This window comes from Epinephelus moara, chromosome 11 (genome assembly GCF_006386435.1).
Source record: "Epinephelus moara isolate mb chromosome 11, YSFRI_EMoa_1.0, whole genome shotgun sequence".
Lineage (NCBI taxonomy): Eukaryota > Metazoa > Chordata > Actinopteri > Perciformes > Serranidae > Epinephelus > Epinephelus moara.
Genome location: NC_065516.1, coordinates 12,845,038 through 12,863,736, shown reverse-complemented (window position 1 = coordinate 12,863,736; position 18,699 = coordinate 12,845,038). Strand labels below are relative to the sequence as shown.

The following is an 18,699-nucleotide window of genomic DNA, read 5'->3' as shown; positions in this document are numbered from 1 at the left end:
GGCGTGTCCTTTTCAAAAATGCAAGAGGCGTTGCTTTGTTGCCGGCCGTTTTCGCCGGTGTGTTAAACACACTTTAGAAAGGAGTGTCCCCAGACTATCAGAAGGCGGAGATCTCTGATTGTCTGGTGGCGAGACTAACCCAATCCCGACAAGTGGCAGCCCTCTGGGTCTACAAAATTAAGTCAACGCAGATGAGCCTAAAATGGCCACTAGAGGCTGCCTCCAAAGGCGCGTCAATCCCCATAGACCCCCATGTTAAAATCCCCAACTTGATAGCAGAAATAAACATGTTTACAGCCTGGTACAAAATGGTTTTGGTCTCTATGGCTAATTTCAACATTAGACAACTGTATGGGGGGTACATTTTTCTATAACTCACTTTTTTACATTTCATCAAGCCTTAAGTTATGCATAATTAAGTGCATGGCCACTTGGAGTGACAGGCTGCTCCTTCACAGCTCCATCCTCTCATCCAAATATGGTCACTTCTTGCTCCAAAAAATCAAGATGGCAATGACCAAAATGCCAAACTCAAGGCTTTACAATGCAAGGTCACAAACCAATGGGTGACATCACGGTAGCTACAGCCATTATTTTTATGCAGTCTGTGAGTTTTAAGGAGCATTTTTGCAATTTTGATTAAGTCTTTCATCAGGGTTGTTTTAGCAGCCACAAAATCCCCAGAATAAATGTTAGCATTGTACGTTTCTGGAAACCACGGATAAATTTCATTTATACATTATTATGCAGTGGATATATTAAAACTCTACATTTCAACAATGCTGTGGTTAATATGTGGCTATGTTAAGGCACAAAACACACTTAGTTATGGAATGGAAAAGAACATATTATGACTTAAAATACTCTGGTGGCAGAATCCCAGCAGGAGACACAGCAATGTCTTAGATAAACAACTTTTTTTGTAGCTATAAAGCTCTTAGAAGACGCAGCAATAACTCACTAAATAACAACAGGTTTTGTTGATTGTTGGTCTCAAACAGTGGTCTACAGCTTGGCAGCCGTTTTGCTTGTCAGCTCATAAACATGTAATCAGAACTCCGTCATTATAATAACATTGATTTCATGTGTATGAAACGTACAAATAAAAGTATCCATGGTTTGCAAAATGTACAATGCCAACATTTTCTTCCAGTGACTGGGCTGCACATTGTAATTAAAAACTAACAATACTAGCGGTATACATGTAAATTAGTGTAATTTTTTACATGTGAAGAGTTTCCTGATGTAATACATAACAGTGGATGAAAGTCAATTGATATTAACAGCAATTTGACATCTGACATGATTCTACACACATTTACCATATTGTAATGGCGAAATTGGAAAAATTTGATTATTAATATTTTAATGGCAAACATACCACCCAGCCTTATGGACAAGTAGACATAATCTGTAATTACATATATTACGTATAGATGTACAAGTACACCTACAACTTCATATTCACAGATATGCAGTATATACACATATTTACCAGTCATCCTCGCCTGAAATCCTACAGATACCACAAGATAAAAGGAGTTGAAAGTAGTCCGCTGATTTCTTCGAGCCAGAGCAGATTCAATTTAAAAATGGCTCTCCAAAGCTCAAAAAGGAAATCCATTAGGTGTTGCCGGCATCAGACAGGTAGCCTGCCTCCTCCTCAGATACTCTATATGTCTGAAAACCCCACACAGCTCTATTTTTTGGCATCTGAAGCCTCGCTGGAGCAGCCTGCCTGCCTGCCAGCAAGTAGAAAAGCATTCATTACCAACAGCTGACTAGCCATGCACACCAGCCTCATTTATACAGCCGGGCTGGTTCAGCCGTAGTATATTCAACATCAGATTGATGTAATAGCTCAATGGGAGGTACAGACAAGTGAACACCTGGGCCGCTGCCCAGAGGAGTTGGCTTTTTCCCCACCACCCTCTGGGTTATGATGCTCTTAGCCTTTTGTGGCTCAGCAGGAAAACAATAAGGCTTGAAACATTAAAGAGCTTTCACTATAAATGACTCTCAGTGTCCAAGCACTCCTTTCATAAAACAGTTTTTAGCTTAATAACCCCATCTATCCCGCATATGTTTGTGCTGTTGTGGTCCTTCTCGGTGGAGGATATTTCAGACACTGTGCTATTCATATGCATATGAGCAATTACAGGCCGTTATGCTATTCATTAAACATAATAGCAGCACATTATACTTGCAGCTAGAGGTAAAAATGGCATTCATCCAACACAAAGAAAAAGCGCACTGCGCGTTAATCAAGTCATCCATAATGACACCGAACACACGGAGGTAAAAGAAGCAGCGTGGACTAATGTTAGCTGCTTTTCTCTGATTGTGTGGCTGCGGATGAATTATTACTGTGGAGAGGGAAAGTTAAATGTGGACTTACTTTTCCATCAAAGACCATCTCGTATCCTTCTCTGTCTTTGATCTTGTTGTAGAGGTACTCTGACAGCTCCAAGCACTTGTCAATCTGAGCTTCAAACCCAATGGTGCCCTGTCGAAGAGAAGATTTTACATCTGTTAGTTTTAAACATTCATTCAGACTAAATAATATTACATGGCTATTATGAAACTGAAGGTATTTATGCAAGTGTGTAAATAAGATGCAGAAAATATATTTTTCTGCTAGAAAATTGTACAAGATTGTCCAGAAAATGCATTTAATTCAGTCTCCTGACACTCACACATCTGTCATGCACTCATAATGTCAGAAAGTAAAAAAGCAACATCAAAGAAAGTATAACACACTTAAAGGTAGGGTCTGGAGGATTTTCCAGTTGCTGTTTGTAAACACACATTCAAATTTGGCCCCTCCTATCAGGCTCAACTCTCCCGGGTGTACGGAGCCCGGAGGTACGGAAGAAGGCTTCACAGAAGAGGTTCAGGCAAGGCTCGCGCTGGTGCACGCTCCGCCCAGAAGCGGTCCGAGCTCACAAAAACATCAACATACAGTTAAAGGGCAGGAGCGCTGCAAACAGAGTCACCACCACACATGAGTAGAAGCCCATAGGTGATGATTAAGCAGGATTTCATGTGTATATGTCTATATTTTGTTTTGTTTGAAAATCCTCCAGATCCTACCTTTAATCAAATACATCCATTAGAGTTTAAATGTCCAAAACAAATTAAAGAAAAAGGATTAGTGTCTGCAGGTAACAAACATTTAAATCTAATGCTTTTAAAGACCTTATCAACCTAATTTTTTTAAACAAATTTAAGACTGATTTTTTTCTAGCATTACAGGTAAGTATAAAGGTAAGTAACTGTTGATATGCAAGTGGTTCCTACAGAGGTAGGTTTGTTGTCGGAATATGTTCATTAGAGTGATAATGGTTAATCTACATTTTGCCATCAGGTAAGTGCAAGTATAAAGTAAAAACACAGTATTAGGCTCAGTGATAGGTTTTAAGATTTAAAGACTCATTTCTATAAAAAGAAATTAAAGGATGGATAAATTAAATAAAACTGCAATCATTATATTCAATTCATTTATTTTTTTAGGACCTGCAGACACTCTGTGGTTCAGGGTTTGACTCCAATTCAGCCCCACCAGGATTATACAGACTGTTTTTGTGACTGTTGCAGCCTGAAATGCCTGATTCCACGACAGCTTTTCTAAAAAAAATCGCGGTGCATGTAGCCATGTTTATGGTTGTCTTGGAATTCCATGCTTATTATTATGAGCATTCAGTGTTTACCACAGAATTAGAATCTTTTTGTGATGGTACTGGGTGGGGAGGCATCAACAGCTGATTGTTTGAAGCAGCTCTAAAGGCCCGTCCAGCTCTCTCTGCCTGGTTAGCAGGAGCTAACACAGCATAACGTGATCTCATCCCTAACTCAGCATGTTTTGCTGCTTAGGCAGTTTAAATGTATATCAGTGATGCTCAACATATGACCAGTGGGCCAAATCTGGCCAGCAATTGTTGGTTGGAGCGTGGCCTGCTGACCATTTTCTAATTTATGATAGAAAGGAAAAATTGATTCACATTGGGAATTAATGTTATACTTAAAGTGTAAATAAGGTGTCTTGACCTTTTCTGGAGTGCATAAAAACATCAAAATGCTTTTTTTTTTTTTTTAAATCAAAAGTAGAAAGTGCCAGGGTAGGACCCCCTGACACCTCAACAGAGGTCTGGCCTAAGCCCCAATTGTCCTCAAATCTTAGAAACGCCCCTGTGCACACCTGATATGAGTGAGGAAAGCAAAGGTAAAATTAAAAACAGGCAATTTGCCTTGATTTTGCTGACTCATGCTGATCCTAAACCTGTTAATCTGAAAATAAAGAATTTCAAAGAAAGATGAGTTATGGGCCTTTTAATGTTGATTCATTTTATCTGATAAATATTATTAATGTTTGTTTATTACTTTCATTTTGCAAAAGTGGCCCCCGGTCATAGCAGGTTGAGTATCCCTGACATGTGTTCACGAGAAAAAATCCCCGAAACCATTGGTGTTATTATAATTATTATTATATATTTTATAAGTTTATCTTATATATTTATTTTATTGATTGATTGATTTCATATATAATTAAATATATGTCTAGAGGCTGACATCACACACTGACTAGGATGTCCAACACCAAAAAAATCAGTCTATATATCAAATAACTTCACACAAACATGAGCAAAAGCAAATGTCCACGTTAGCTTGTCCTGACCTTAGCTCTCCACATGAGCCACAGCTTGAAAATGTCCACGTGGCGTCCGCACTGCAGCGCTTTGTCTCCGGTGTCGTAGGAAAGGTCGTAGTGCTTGTCCTGCTGGAACAGGTAGCAGGCGTGCATCTGGTTGCAGTTCTGCATCAGACCCTGTGGAATCACATCCAGAATGTTTATTATCACCACAAGAAAACCAAAAACAAATATTCACATATATGAATGTGACGATGAGGCGTACCTCCTCTCTGACCAGCAGGGCTGAACACTGCAGAGGGACTGACATCATCTTGTGTGGGTTCCATGTTACTGAATTGGCCCTGCAGGTAACAAAAACTTTAGTTTAGCTGTTTGGTTCAAATGCTCGTTAGCTTCTTCTCAGTTTGTGTTTACCCCCCCAGAACGTTTTTACTTGCCTCTCAACCCCGTCCAGCTTCCACCTGTGTCTCCGGGACATGAGCAGACTTCCTCCCCACGCACCCTGACAAGACACACACATAACAAAGAAACATATAAGTTTAAATAATTTTTATTAAAGGGACACTCCACTGATTATACATGAAAAATAAGTTTAAAGTCTTAAAGATATGAATGAAGGATCCAGGATTTTGGTAAACTAAAGTCAGGATATCTTGGCCTCAGCTGCTTTGATTTGGACCGTTCTTTTAAAGATATGTCCGTTGAAAGTTCCCCATCCTTTACAAAACCTCAATTGTGTTTTATGTGTCTATCCAGTTGTGATTAATATATCAAATCTCTACAAGCTCAGCAAAGTTGCCTCAAAGCTTTGGTTCTACTAAACTCTCATTTAAATTCATATGAATACTTCAAACTAAATGACATTAGGGGATCAAAAATCATTCGTCTCAATGCTATAAGCCTTGTGTCTAAAACTGAGTTGCTTTGTGCATGGGTTGTCTTGCATAAACCCAGTGTTATCACTATATAAGACATGGCTTTGTAATAAAAATATAAAACTAAATAAAATTGAACTCAGATATTACTCTTCATAAAGAGCTGACAGATATTCCAGGGGTGGTAGTGTGGCTACACTTACTCTAACTTGGTCTTTGAGTTCATTGCGCCCAGAGTCAATACATCTTGAGTGCCTTTTTGTGAAGGTTAAGTAGAAACATTTGTAAGAGTTGGACTCGATTCAAACACTTGATAGACTCTGCAGGTGCAGAGGGAAGTCTGTATATGTACAGTAGAAATGCAATGATATTAGGAGACTTCAATAAAACTGACTTAAAAATCTTCTAAATAAATGAATATTTGAAAATTGAAATCTAGTACAATTAATTTAAGATATACCCTGCAGGATTTTCCTTAAACACAATGTATAGACTGATACAGACAAAATCCCCCTCAGTCATCACTCATGACCCACTAGAAGTGTGTGAAAGTATATTTTATTTTTTATTTTGTGCTTGGGACGTTCATTAGTGTGTACCCCCACAGCGCTCAGGTGACGTCGGGTTTTATTAAAAGGCTGCAACGAGTTACCACACACAAATATAGTGAGGCAAACAGGCCAACTGACAGAATCTTGGGTTGGGTTTTACTTATACTTCCATTAGTGAATGTTTTTACAAACAGATAGTAAACGACAATCCTTTATAGTATACCTGTAACAAGCCTAGATCTCCCTACAAGTCAGATGGCAAGACAAATGCTAAACTTTGTACAGTAATGACCAATTTTTAAGAATTCTATTTGTCCCTAATTCTAAAAATGAGGAACTAGTCAGTACTCTTTAGTGGCTGAACAAAATGGTGATCACGTTTGCTTACACATATTTAGCTAAGGTACACTGGCTGATATATCGACCTGGCCAATTCATCGGTAGACCTCTGCTGTTAAAGGGACAGTTCACCTCAAAATCAAACGCCGTTCATTCCTATGAGATTTGCTTTGTGGTGCACGAAGCCAAAAACGTCAGTCTGCAGCGTATAAAATTACCTGGATGATCGACACTGCTTAGAGCAAGCGCACTTGTGACTTACACAGGCCCAGCTGGCTACCTCTGGTTTAACAATCCGTTAACTTAAATGAGGATAAAGTGATTTATTCATGTGGCTCTTATAAACTTTTGGAATGTTATCGGACCAAATGAATCAACTTCTGATAGTAAGACAAATCGTTTTAATGGGGATAGTGATGCTCAGAAAAATGTGTCCATGGATTTACAGGCATCTCCTTTCCAATGTTAGTCTATGAGAAAAAAGGTTTTGGGGCCTAATGGCATCACATGAGCGACTCAGAAGTTGTGATTCCATTCTTTGGCCACTATGAAAATCAGTTGCTTAGTGTGCAGCACTTCTTGGGACCTGATTGACAGTTGTAGTTTGGTAGTAAGAAAATAGTTCCTACATGAAACTGCTCACAACAAGGTCTGTGGATTATCTTGAGTACTGATGAGTCATGATTTCTGAGAAGAGACATTGCTGTTGAATTTTTCCAAATATATTTTTTGGCACTTGGAGCACCACAAGCCGAGTGCCATCTAGTTTCATTATATTGGAGAGAAGGCAGACATCTCTATGGCTGATATCTCCAACACTCTGTAACTCACACAAAAACAATCTAGACTGATAAATAGCACTACAGGTAAGAGGGAGAAATATATATTTTTGATTAGGAGTTGAACTGTCCCTTTAAGTCTTATGATGTTAGTGTTGTCCCCCTATTATATTGTGAAAGCTCTCTCAATAAATCTGCAATGAAACTGCCGCGAAACTTGCACTCGTTGCATATATATTCATTTAACTGCTTTGAAGGTTCCTCCAGCTCATTAGCTATAGCAGGTCAGAACATTCTTCACGACTTATATATTCTTTACTCCAAACACTGATATCATTATCAGCTTCAAAAAGGTCTAAATGTGAGAAGTTCATGTGGATGTTTTTGCCAGTTTTGTCTCTGGATATCCAGCCTCATAATGTTTCCTACTGAGAGCTAAGAAGGCCACAGAGCACATTTATTTCACGGGGAGCTGCACCCGCAACAGCACATACTCCGACAAAAGCAGCAGGTGCCACAACACTCCAAAGCAGGATGTTGTTTTTTTCTCATCTCAGCCAGTTGAGGCATGATAGATAAGGCCATTTATGCCTCTTAATAGAGGTGTCCCCCTGTCAGGACTAAATCACCTTCATTAATAGATAGAGTTCCTTCAGTGAGAGGGCCCATGATGGCAAAGTCAGGGGAGGAGATGATTTACAGCCTCTGTTCCAGTTTTTCTAATCCCCAGTGTTAGATAGGAAATGGCTGGCTCCTATCTGGGTCAACCGCAAGCGGTTAGAGGCGAGACAGACATAATAGATTTGTCAAACTCACTGGTGAGCTCTGTGTATTCCTTCACTAAAACCCCTGCTGTGGAGAGATGTTGTGCACCGCAGACGTTTTAGGTAATAACAGAGTTTTTAACGAGGCAGTTGGAGATGTTTATGCAGATTCCATATGAAAAGGTCAGTTTGTTTTACTCACATCCACATGCATCCAGACACTGTACTTTTTGCAGATGTCAGAAATGGCGATGAGCGGGTCAAAGGCTCCGTACACTGTTGTGCCCGCTGTTGCGCTAACAAAGAAAGGAACAAAGCCCTGCAGAGACACAAACAGGAAATGATTGTATACAAAGCAGCTGATGCAGTTATAATAATGCCAACATGTTTCATAATCAGGGTGGTTTCAGTCGACTGAGTATCAGAAAATGAGGGCTGTATGAAGTAATATCTGCAGTATTTATAGCTTGTGTTATTAATGTGTATCTCATTACCTTCTGTTTCGCCTCCAGTATTCTCCTCTCAAGGTCGGCTGGGATCATTTTACCACTGCAAGGAAAAAATAAGCCTCAGTTGCATCTTGAGTTGTTTGTGAATTCATTAATGGTGGAGTAAGTATTCAGATCTTTTACTTATGTGATGATACCAAGAAATCAATATCAAAATACTTCATGACAAGAAAATGTCCTGAAGAAAACTGAAACTGAAAAAAAACAATAACATAAACTAACCAACTGATCAATGCCATGGTAGACGAACAGCTCCCATGTTCAGTGAAGTAAAATTACTGTTTTTCTCAATGGAGTCTGGCTTTGAGAAGTTTCACTTTCTGTTCAGTTTTAAATACTAAGGTTTTCAAAAAACACATCTGTTTTGGAAGTACTGAGCATACGACTGAGTGAATGAGACTTGGATTATTCTGCATGAGTTGTGTGAGAGTTTGAATGTTTTCATATAGTTTTGCTGTTGTAAAACGTGGACCCCTATGACTTCAATTCATCCAGAATTTTCTTTGTATTTGGATTCTTTGTTCATTTTGGAGACAAACAAGAAAAAAGAAATTCTTCACAAATTCAATGTAACATGGGGTGAGTAACTGATATATAAATGATCATATTGGGGATGAAGTGTTCCTTTAAGTATTATCAGCAACATGTGCTTCATACTGATGCATCAAAGTGTAAGCAGCATTTTACTGCTGTAGCTGGTTGAGGTAAAGTTGGGTTTAACTGCTCTGTATACAGGCACTGTAGGCAGTTTTGTTCAGAGATCGCAACCTAAGGGGCTGGTCCCTAAAAAGGGTCACAAGATAAATCTGAGGGGTCAAGAGGTGATTTTTGGGAGAAGGAAAAAAGAAAAAACCTTTCTGGAATTTTCTCAAATTCTCAACTTATTTGTGAAATATTTCATAATTTTACCTCTATGGGCCTCTGAACAGAAAATCCCACACACTGCTCTTGCTCAGCTTCACAATGTATTAGTGACACTAACATCTCAGTCCTCCTGGACCTTCGTCAAGAGTGTTCAACACCATTATTTCCAGCACTGAGCTTAAACAGAAACTGCTCCACCCATTTCAAAGGTATGTACAGGTGTGGGGGAATTCATCAGCTGTGGGCGTATTTCTTAATAATTGACAACAGCCTGTGCACCATGTGTCACATATCCCACAAACGAAAGAACAAGGGAACAAGAAAAACATGGGAAAAACCTGGTAAACTCAAGCTCCTTACACAATAAAGTCTATTTACAATATTATCTACAAAAATGTTCTGATGATCTTATGAATGAACACATCGGTCAACATTGTATACTCTTATGCTGTGTAAATCGGTCTTTTGAGATCCCCAAATCCACTATGGGATGACATGCCATGGTATCTCATCATTCAATCCTTTGGGAGACAGTTTGCAGATTAAATATCCAGTATATACCTCTATGGCCTCAAAAGGACCCCAACTAGACACTTTGTTTTGTAGGGTGTCACAAACCAAAAGGTTGGTAACCAGTGGTTTGATCTCTGATATTTGACTGTATAAGCTAATCATGTGCCGTTTTCAGTAAAATCTTCATCTGCAAGGTAACCACAGCCATCTATAAATGTAGTGGAGTAAATGTACATTTTCCTCTGGACTTTTAGAAACGTTAAGTAACGGAAATACTAGTAAAACTACTACAACACGAACTACTATACAGCACTTGATTTAATGTACTTGATTACTTTCCACCACTGCAATTTATATGTGAACTTTTAATTTTATGCTTTTACACCAAGCATGGATTTTTGTCCAAAAAATTGGATGGAAATTTACAAAAACAGATTTTGAGGGTTCTTATGAATGCTTGCACATCCCAGCAGAACATTATTTGGAAAGACCTTGATTTTCAGCAGATGTCCGCTTGCGGAAATGTAGGCTCGACCAATGAAATCCTTTGTTTTAACTGATGTCATACCTCCAGGTCATAGCTAGCTTGCTGCCAAAATTGGGTTATGGCTTAATTTAGTTTGTAATTCAGATGAGATGGATGAAGACGCAGCTGACATGCATTTGCTAACGTAAATGTTGGTCAAGGCATGGGGCTAGCTCCAACAGCTAGCGTTAGCATCAAATTTAAGGTCTGATTAGTTAAAATATTTTGTGGTTGACATTCCCTGAGACATTCTCTGTCTGGATAGGATTTTATTGTGTGGAGTGGACACGGACATTGTTTAGGGGGACACTCTCTTTCTCTGCACTGAGTTGTCATGCATGAAGCTTGCATGCAGAGTTTCCATAGAGTATTCCCACACCATTTATATTTATACGGCTGAAATGAGAGGCGGACTTTACCTTTCGTCTGCTTTGATGCAGATCACACTCTCTGTCCCGATGCCAAGAGCTGCCGCACCTTTTTTGATTGAAAAATGGCTCTGAAAATGAGACAAAGAAGAAATAAAATAGAAATTATGTTGAACTGTCTGCACACCAGGTTACAGGAGGGGGAAAACATCTGGAAATATAACATTGGTCAGGCAGCTCTAAAAGGTTTGTGTGTCACTAAATGGCGTCTTTGCCTCACAGCATCTTTTAAATGTCCTTTAAAGATGAAGGAGGTGACATATAATGTGGCAGACACACCAGTCACCTTGTGTCCTGCAGCGTCTCACACACATAATGTCAGCTTTATATCAGCGCTGGTGGTATGAACATGACACAAAGGCACTTTTAAAACACACACATCAAGCACAGCCACGGTTAATGTGGAAAATAAAAAGTTATTCCTCCACTGGAGAGGATGATCTTGGACTTTTGGTTAAAGAAAGTCAATGTTCATTATTTGATCCATTAGGACACATATTGACAGTTTAATTAAAACATAAATGCCTACATGTTCGGATGTGAAGGCCACCAGTCGGGGAACAGATGACATTCCTTTCTCCTTCACTTCGGGGAACATCTTGAAGCGAGCCAGCAGCATGGCGTACATATTAGAAATAGCACCACCTGGAGGACAGACAGGACCCAGTGATTTACAGCCAGTCAGTGTCAGGCCCACATCACAGCCCTGACTGGCACAGTCTCATGGGAGTAACGCAGGGCTTCAGAGCACGGTTTGAAAAATTCCGTGCATGTTTGTTATAATGATAGAACAACAGAAATCCTTTGTTCACAGTGTATCAGGAGCGCATCGAGCAATGACACAACATCCAACTGTCCACAATGTCAGAGCCAATCATGGCCTTTGTCATCACATTCTCCAGTGATTGCTCCTCGCCACGTGTCAGACAGAAAAGCATGGGAGGAATTAAAGACTGGAGGGAGGGTGGTGAGGTGGGGGCTTAAGTTGGAAAAATTATTTTATGCTAATTGGCTTTGAAACGAGTTCCATTTATATCATCAAAATGCAAATTACAGCACACACACACACACACAGAGGCAGTTCCATCTCCAGTGAAACAGAGGGGTGGTGGGTTTGGCGTCGCCGTACATACCAGGAGAGAAAATGCCATCTCCTCGCCCATCCGGCCAGCCAATGATCTCCCTCATCTTCTTCAGAGTGACGTATTCCAGCAGCACAAAGACAGGAGCCACCTCATAGGTGAACCTGCGTTACACAAGGGACATCACATGCTGCTTGTTACACAAAAATGTGCATGACTCATCTCCAGGATATAGCCAGTAAACTGACTTTTTTTTCCCAGTTTGGCTGTTTCAGAGTTGAAATTGATGGCAGATAAAACACTGAATAATTCAAATTCTTTGAAGATAAAGATGCAGAATTTCGGTGGTCTTACAGGCCACACCTTCCACTCTGAGGAGGCAATAAGATTTTCATTTGCACTGATGCTTCTGAACAAAATGTACGAGCATCCGTTTCTTTTTCCACTGCGCAGGCCACATTTCAGACCAAATGTGCTTTCAGGCTTATTTTGCAGTGCCTCACAGTTGCCAAGGCTGACTCTTGCAGAGTTTATCACCCCAAAAACACACACCAAAATTAGCTTCAGATTAGTCTGAATTTAATTTCAGGGCTAATTTTCTCCCCTTGAATCCCCATGGAGATTGGAGGTGAGGGGGGAGGGATAAAAGGCAGAGGTGGGAGGGGGAATAAAGGAGGGGGTCTGCCTTTCATTTCACCCTTTTCATTTGCCATGATTGAGTGAAAAAAAAGAGAGAAGCCGCTATCAGCACGTGCAGACGGCATACAGATGGACCGGAAATGGAATTCATTGTCATTATCATTATCAGCATTTAAAATCATGATGAAGCAAGGGGGCCACATACTTACATATTGGTGTTGGCGGTGGACGTTAGCCAATCGGCTGCCAGTCCGACCATGTCTAATCCTGTAGAGAGCTGATTGAAGTACCTGGGGTGGGCTGAGGAGGAAGAGGGGGAAAAGGGTGTGAGATGGCTGCAATTTGAACAGTTTTATCAGGCGTCAGGAAAATTGAAATTTCTGTGCGTTTAAGCTGAGTTTGTGAAAAAGGCAGAGACACTGTCATCTCGTCGACGCTTTAATTGCAGGTTAGAAATGCAGCTGCGGTGATGTTTAAATCATCTTGAGAAATAATGAAAGCATTTGGTGTTGTATGGGTAATGTAGGAATTTAGTGGAGGGTATAAACACCAAGATAGAGTTTCCCCACCTTTGTTTAATATTACAGGTTACATCACACACTGAGGAGCTATAAAAAAAACACTAAATTAAATGTTTTTCTTTTTTTTTTAAACAAGAAATTCTAAATGTCTCCTTAACAAGTCTGATCCACAATTACTGTCTCAGGAAGACACTTGAATTTTTGCCTTATTTTATTATCATTTCCTTTTAATATGTTTATTGTTTGTTGCATGTTGGCACCAAAAACCAAAGCAAATCTCTCATGAGTAAAAACCTTCTTGGCAATAAATCCTACTCTGACCCTGATTCTACTTAAACTTCCTCAATTTAGCTGTGATAATAAACATTTACAGTAATAAATGGCTTATAATACACTGTAATGTAGTTTAAGCTGTTACATTTGTAATGCATTTGTCAACAACTTGTCTATAACTCATGTGCACCCATGAGTGGATGCTGGTGTATAACAGATCATGAACGGCAGTAAGAGACAGTTAATAATATAGAATATGTCTTCACAGAAGGAGTTTTAATTGTTACAAATACTGTGCATTATAAAACACTTTAAAATGTCCTTATATCTGTCATATGCAATTTGTCACATGTCTATAATCTGATCAAATGGAGTTAAAGAGCTGCAAAAAAAAATAAAAAATTATATAATGTATATCTGTATTTGTTTTGGGGGTTTCTATGCTGTGCTGTAAATTTTCCCCTGCATGTGTCAGTGCCGAGAGGATAATGGACTTGGCCTATGAAGCCTGCTGGTTATTAGCCTATTATCTCCTACTTGGTGAACCAGATTTACTGCGTCACTGCATTTATCGGTCTGGTGGCCAGGAGGAGGAGGAGGAGGAGGAGGAGGAGAACAACTTGCAGGTTGATTTTTTATTATAGACATTATTTATTTTTATCTTTTTTTAAACACAGATTGCTTTCTGCTCTGTGCTTTGTTTTATTCTGTCTTCACTGTGTAGATTTTTGCAGGATAAACCTTAATTAAAATGGAGATAGGATTCACCTAAAAATCAAGTTTGTGATTTTTTTCTGTTATAATCTAGGACTCTATGCTATAAATAGTTCTTCCCCCTCATTGTATGAGTTATTAAATATGTCTATATATTGTGATTTAGACATATTTCACACAAAGAAATGCAGCAGGCCGGGATTTAGGCCTGCATAAATGTGTCAGGTGCAGCTTTAAAGCGGGAATACTTCCTAACACGCCACACTGAAACTGTTTTTAGCACATTTAAATAGTCAAAAATAAAGCAGCTTATTTATCAAGCATGTATGAAACATTTGAGCCTGCAGGCCTGACCTGTTTTGATGGCGTATTTGAGAGTAGCGCGACAGCTGATCAAGATATCATCCAGGGTGGCCGGCTCGCCCTGCAGCTCCCAGTTGTTCATCTGAAGAAGCTCGTTTGGATAATGAAAATCAATAACTTTGGTGTCCCGGTCGAAAGACTCCACGATGTAGGCCAGTAAAATATCCACAACTTCCTGCAGGAAGGTCATTGTTTTGGTGTCGCCGTCCATGGCAGGTAACAGGTCTGTAAATAAAATATAAATAAATAAACAAACGCGTGAGCAGCAGCAGCAGCAGGGGAGACATTTTGTGATTTATATTTCTGTGCAGAGGAGTCTCATAAAATCATGTTTGCATGCATTCTTTTCGATGTTGTGAAATTATCCTGCAGGCCTGTAGACGGGACAAAAAAAACAACATATTTTGTTACATTTAAGGTCTGAAAATTAACCTAAGTTTTTGGAGTTCATGCAACGTTCAACACCTCTGAGCAAGAGATTCTGCTGAAGGTGACCTCTCTGGAAAAACTGCAAAAATGTCCACTATAGTTTACTGAATATTGCGCATATTAAATCTTAATGTAAAAGAAGCACATTATGATTAATTCCATCCAAATTTGCACATGTTCTGCCATTTTTATTTTTATTTGTATGTGTATTTTACTGGCGGTGGGAACAAAGAATAAAGCGGATCAATAAAATGACATTTAAATAACAGATATTGACAAATAAAATCGATTTGCAAAATGCCAATTTATACATTGCTTGCTGTTTTTCTTTCATTTAAAAAAGAAAAAAAAACTACACTTATAATAAATAATGACTTTTTATGTCATTTTTACACTGACTAAATGACGGTAATCCAAAGCAAGGCCAAGCTGTGACTCAATGAGACAGATCAGGAGTCCGGCAGTGTTTAATCTCCAGGTTTGCAGCATGCTTTTGTACCTGTTGAATAGAGGTTGGAGAAGACCACAGCAGCTTTGGTGCAGTTGCAGGATTTGTTGCAGCCGCAGGTGCCTGCAGCTTCTGTCCCCGGCGGCTGCTTGGCGGCCGGCTCGGCGGCTTTCTCCACTTCCCCGACATTTAGCAGCGCTTTGAAACATCACAAAACAGCATTAAGATATTTTTATTACGCTGTCGATAAGGCCAGAACGTGAATGAAACGATTGGTAAAAACTGGCACGTTGCGCCCCCCTCACCAACCAACCCCCCACTCCCTCCGACATACCACATAATTTCGATCCAATTCCTCCGGATAATTTCTGGGCCGCCGCTTGGCACCAAGCCCTGGCTGCAAGAGAGAGGGGATAAATCAAATAAGGATGCACAGGAGTCCAACTTTACGACAGAAGCACAAAAGGCGCCATGCAAGTTAGAGGAAAAGAGCAACATTCTCGCATCTTGCAGGGTGAAACGAAAAAAAAATGCGTAAAGCAGATAGACACAGTAGGCCTGTTTGGTTTTTCACTCGGCCAAACGCACTGGTTTGAGACAATGCACTGGAATTAGAGCTGCGCCCCGCTCCATCACAGCTGCTTTCAAGACAAAAAGCCACTCACGCGTACTGGGGCTCTGACTCCCGGTGTTGGCCCCCGCATTATCTCCGCCGAGAGACCAGAAACCCTGCGATGCCATTGTTGCCGGTAGTTAGGAGCTGCTGGAGACACGGAGACCGACAGAGCCCATCCACACGCGACGACCCGGCGCTGTTCAAAGCTGATGTGGTGCTGAATGTGACCAGACCTCTCCGACTGCTGCAGCCGTGCATCCGATAGACGCTTTGTGCTGCGGGAAAGACCCTAAAAATAAAACGCGTATGGTAGAGAAAAAAAAGACACGCAAAAGGCGTCCACGGTGCTCTTTTAGCAGGCGTCCACAGGTGCACGGAGCGTAAAGCAGCGTCCTCCAAGAGAAATCCGGCGCACCACGCTCTCCTCACCTCATGGGAAATATAGTGCAAGAGTTCAGCTGCGTTGAGATGCCTGCTTTGGATGGAAATAAAAATAAAAACAAACTGCAGCCCAAAAAAAGTGGTGAAAAGCAGCTATATGCCACAGCTGCTGGTAAATATGCAGCACACACAAGCCATGCCTAATTGCTTCTAACCTAAATGTCACGTCACTAAAGAAATCCCATCGTGATTCACTTCAAGTCATGACGAACTGCGTTGCGTAGCGCGTCGTGACTCCATACATCCCCAACATTTTGTGCCCGTGCGCGCACAAACTTACCCTCCATACAGACAGTGAATGCCAACTAATTCATCTGCCCGGCGACCGCAGACCTATTTTCTTGGAGACCGGCTGCTCTAATTGCCCGCCTCCGGTGGAGGAAGCAGCGGGGCGGCGAGGAGACTTGGTTCAAATGCAGAAAAGTGCGCATGGGTCCCTCCTCTCAGCTGTCAGTGCTGGGGCTCGTTACTCCAAAAGTATCATTATCCGTTACTTGTTTACTTACTGTAGTTTATTTGTTTCAGGGTGAATAATTTCTATAGATCTCTGTTTTTATGGTTGCATATAAATATAATTATCCAGCATAAAAATGGATGGACACTGTGTTGTAGATTTTGGATGAGGCTAAAGTAACAAAAAAAGAAGACAAAAAATAGAAAATTAAAGCTGAAATACCATCAGACCATAATTCCACACATTATCTGCTACAAATCACAACACATACAATCCAACACTGTCACATGTTCTGCCTGTTTTCTTATCGTTTCAACATGACTGACAGCAAACGCAGCCTGCGGGCATCATGCCCGAGCCACATCTGTTATGATTTATGAAGGCAATCGCCAGCAACCATTTAATGCCACAAAAGACTCATTAAAATAAAGTGAACCCTGTGGCAAAGTCGTGATGATACTGTAATATTTGTGTATGAAATTACAGTAAATCTGCAGAGGCCTTATGCTGATTTTTTAAAGTTATTTTTAATTCGTTTTTCTTATATTAATAGCTGTGTTAAATATTTAAAGTATGAAGTATTTCAAAAACAGCAATATTTGCGCCTTCTTTCACACATACTGGTCACTATTTGAAAGCCATTTTCTTGTATGTGTGCAGATTTTGATGCTATAGTTTTGTATACATCCCGAAAGTGGACCCTAGTGCGTCATGACATACACTGCCACCCACTGGCCAGTCCTTGTAAATGCAACACAAATCTCTCAAAAACAAGATGGCCGACAAGATGAAAGAAATGTTGTGCAGCTCAGGAATATCTTGCCAATCTTTCTATACCAGGTAAATTAAATTTAGTAACATCTAAGGAGTCATACACTTGTTAAAATTTCCAAGTATTGGTTTTAAATCTGGAGAAAAATCAGAGTAATAATCTGTCCTCTAAACTGGGCATTACACATCACTGGCTATATTTCAACTAGTTATCACAATTACAAAAAATGTGTCATCTGCAGTGCCTGTTTGGCTTCAAAGGGGAACTTCATCTGTTTTCAAAATTTGTACATTTTATTCCTACAGCTGAGGTGCCAGGAGCAAGGACCAAAATGAGGGAGGGTGGAGGAGACAGGAGTGAGGAGTAGAAACAGAGAGAGGAGAGGCTGAGGAGTATGGCTCAATGCTTTTGCAGCACACTGGGCAGTATTAGAAAATGTTAAAATATGTGAACACATTAGTTTAACAGCAAAACTATAAATTATAATCTGTCATTTAATTCACTGGTTTATAAACTTTAGCTGAAAACTCAAATGCATCCTGATGGGAAATGTGGAAAAACTCCCCGAAAAAGCCATGTTTGAAAAAATGAATTTCAATGTATTTATGTATTTTTATGTTTTGTTTTTCATGCCTAAAGAGGAATAAAAATACTAAGGGAAAAAATCTTGACTGAGGTATTCATAATTGATGCATAAAATGGCTAGAGCCTATCCCCATCGTTCCTTGCTGTCTGTGTTTTGTCTGGACATTTGTTGTTTTTTTGTTTTTTTTGGCTGTATGTAGTTTTTTGTGCCAGTGTGTGCAGTCAGCATGCTGTTGGGGATTCAGTAACACTCCCCATGGGGGTTCTCTCCTTTAAAATGTCACACACATAAAGGTCAGAGGTTGCATCTCAGAGAAATCCTCGGGCCAATATGGGGAAGAAAACATGAGGAGGAATTTACCAGGGGGCTGGTTTGATATCAACATGACACAGCTGCTTCTGTTCACTCTCTCTGATATCCTCAACCTTTTTTTTTTTTTTTTACCACCAAAGACCTGAAGGAATAAAGTGTTTTCAGTTGAAATGGTGTGTTCAAATACTTCCGCTTTGTTAGTGGACCTAATTTTGAAAATATGACATGCGAGTTACCCTCCTGCGTCAGT

General features: G+C 40.0%; 1 protein-coding gene across 1 annotated transcript in view; it reads right to left on the bottom strand.

Moving 5' to 3' along the window:
- gad2 (glutamate decarboxylase 2) overlaps positions 1-16,741 on the bottom strand; it is a 25,711-nt gene extending 8,970 nt beyond the window's left edge. Inside the window, exons 1-14 of the mRNA XM_050057204.1 lie at positions 15,934-16,741; positions 15,603-15,665; positions 15,320-15,466; positions 14,383-14,616; positions 12,730-12,820; positions 11,933-12,045; positions 11,329-11,444; positions 10,791-10,870; positions 8,454-8,508; positions 8,162-8,278; positions 5,089-5,153; positions 4,914-4,992; positions 4,676-4,825; positions 2,399-2,506 (exon numbers count right to left, since the gene is read on the bottom strand). Of these exons, the coding sequence (XP_049913161.1) occupies positions 2,399-2,506; positions 4,676-4,825; positions 4,914-4,992; positions 5,089-5,153; positions 8,162-8,278; positions 8,454-8,508; positions 10,791-10,870; positions 11,329-11,444; positions 11,933-12,045; positions 12,730-12,820; positions 14,383-14,616; positions 15,320-15,466; positions 15,603-15,665; positions 15,934-16,009 (1,494 nt within the window). The 5' untranslated portion in view covers positions 16,010-16,741. The remainder of the gene's footprint in view (positions 1-2,398; positions 2,507-4,675; positions 4,826-4,913; positions 4,993-5,088; positions 5,154-8,161; positions 8,279-8,453; positions 8,509-10,790; positions 10,871-11,328; positions 11,445-11,932; positions 12,046-12,729; positions 12,821-14,382; positions 14,617-15,319; positions 15,467-15,602; positions 15,666-15,933) is intronic.
- Between the last annotated feature and the right edge of the window lie 1,958 nt (positions 16,742-18,699).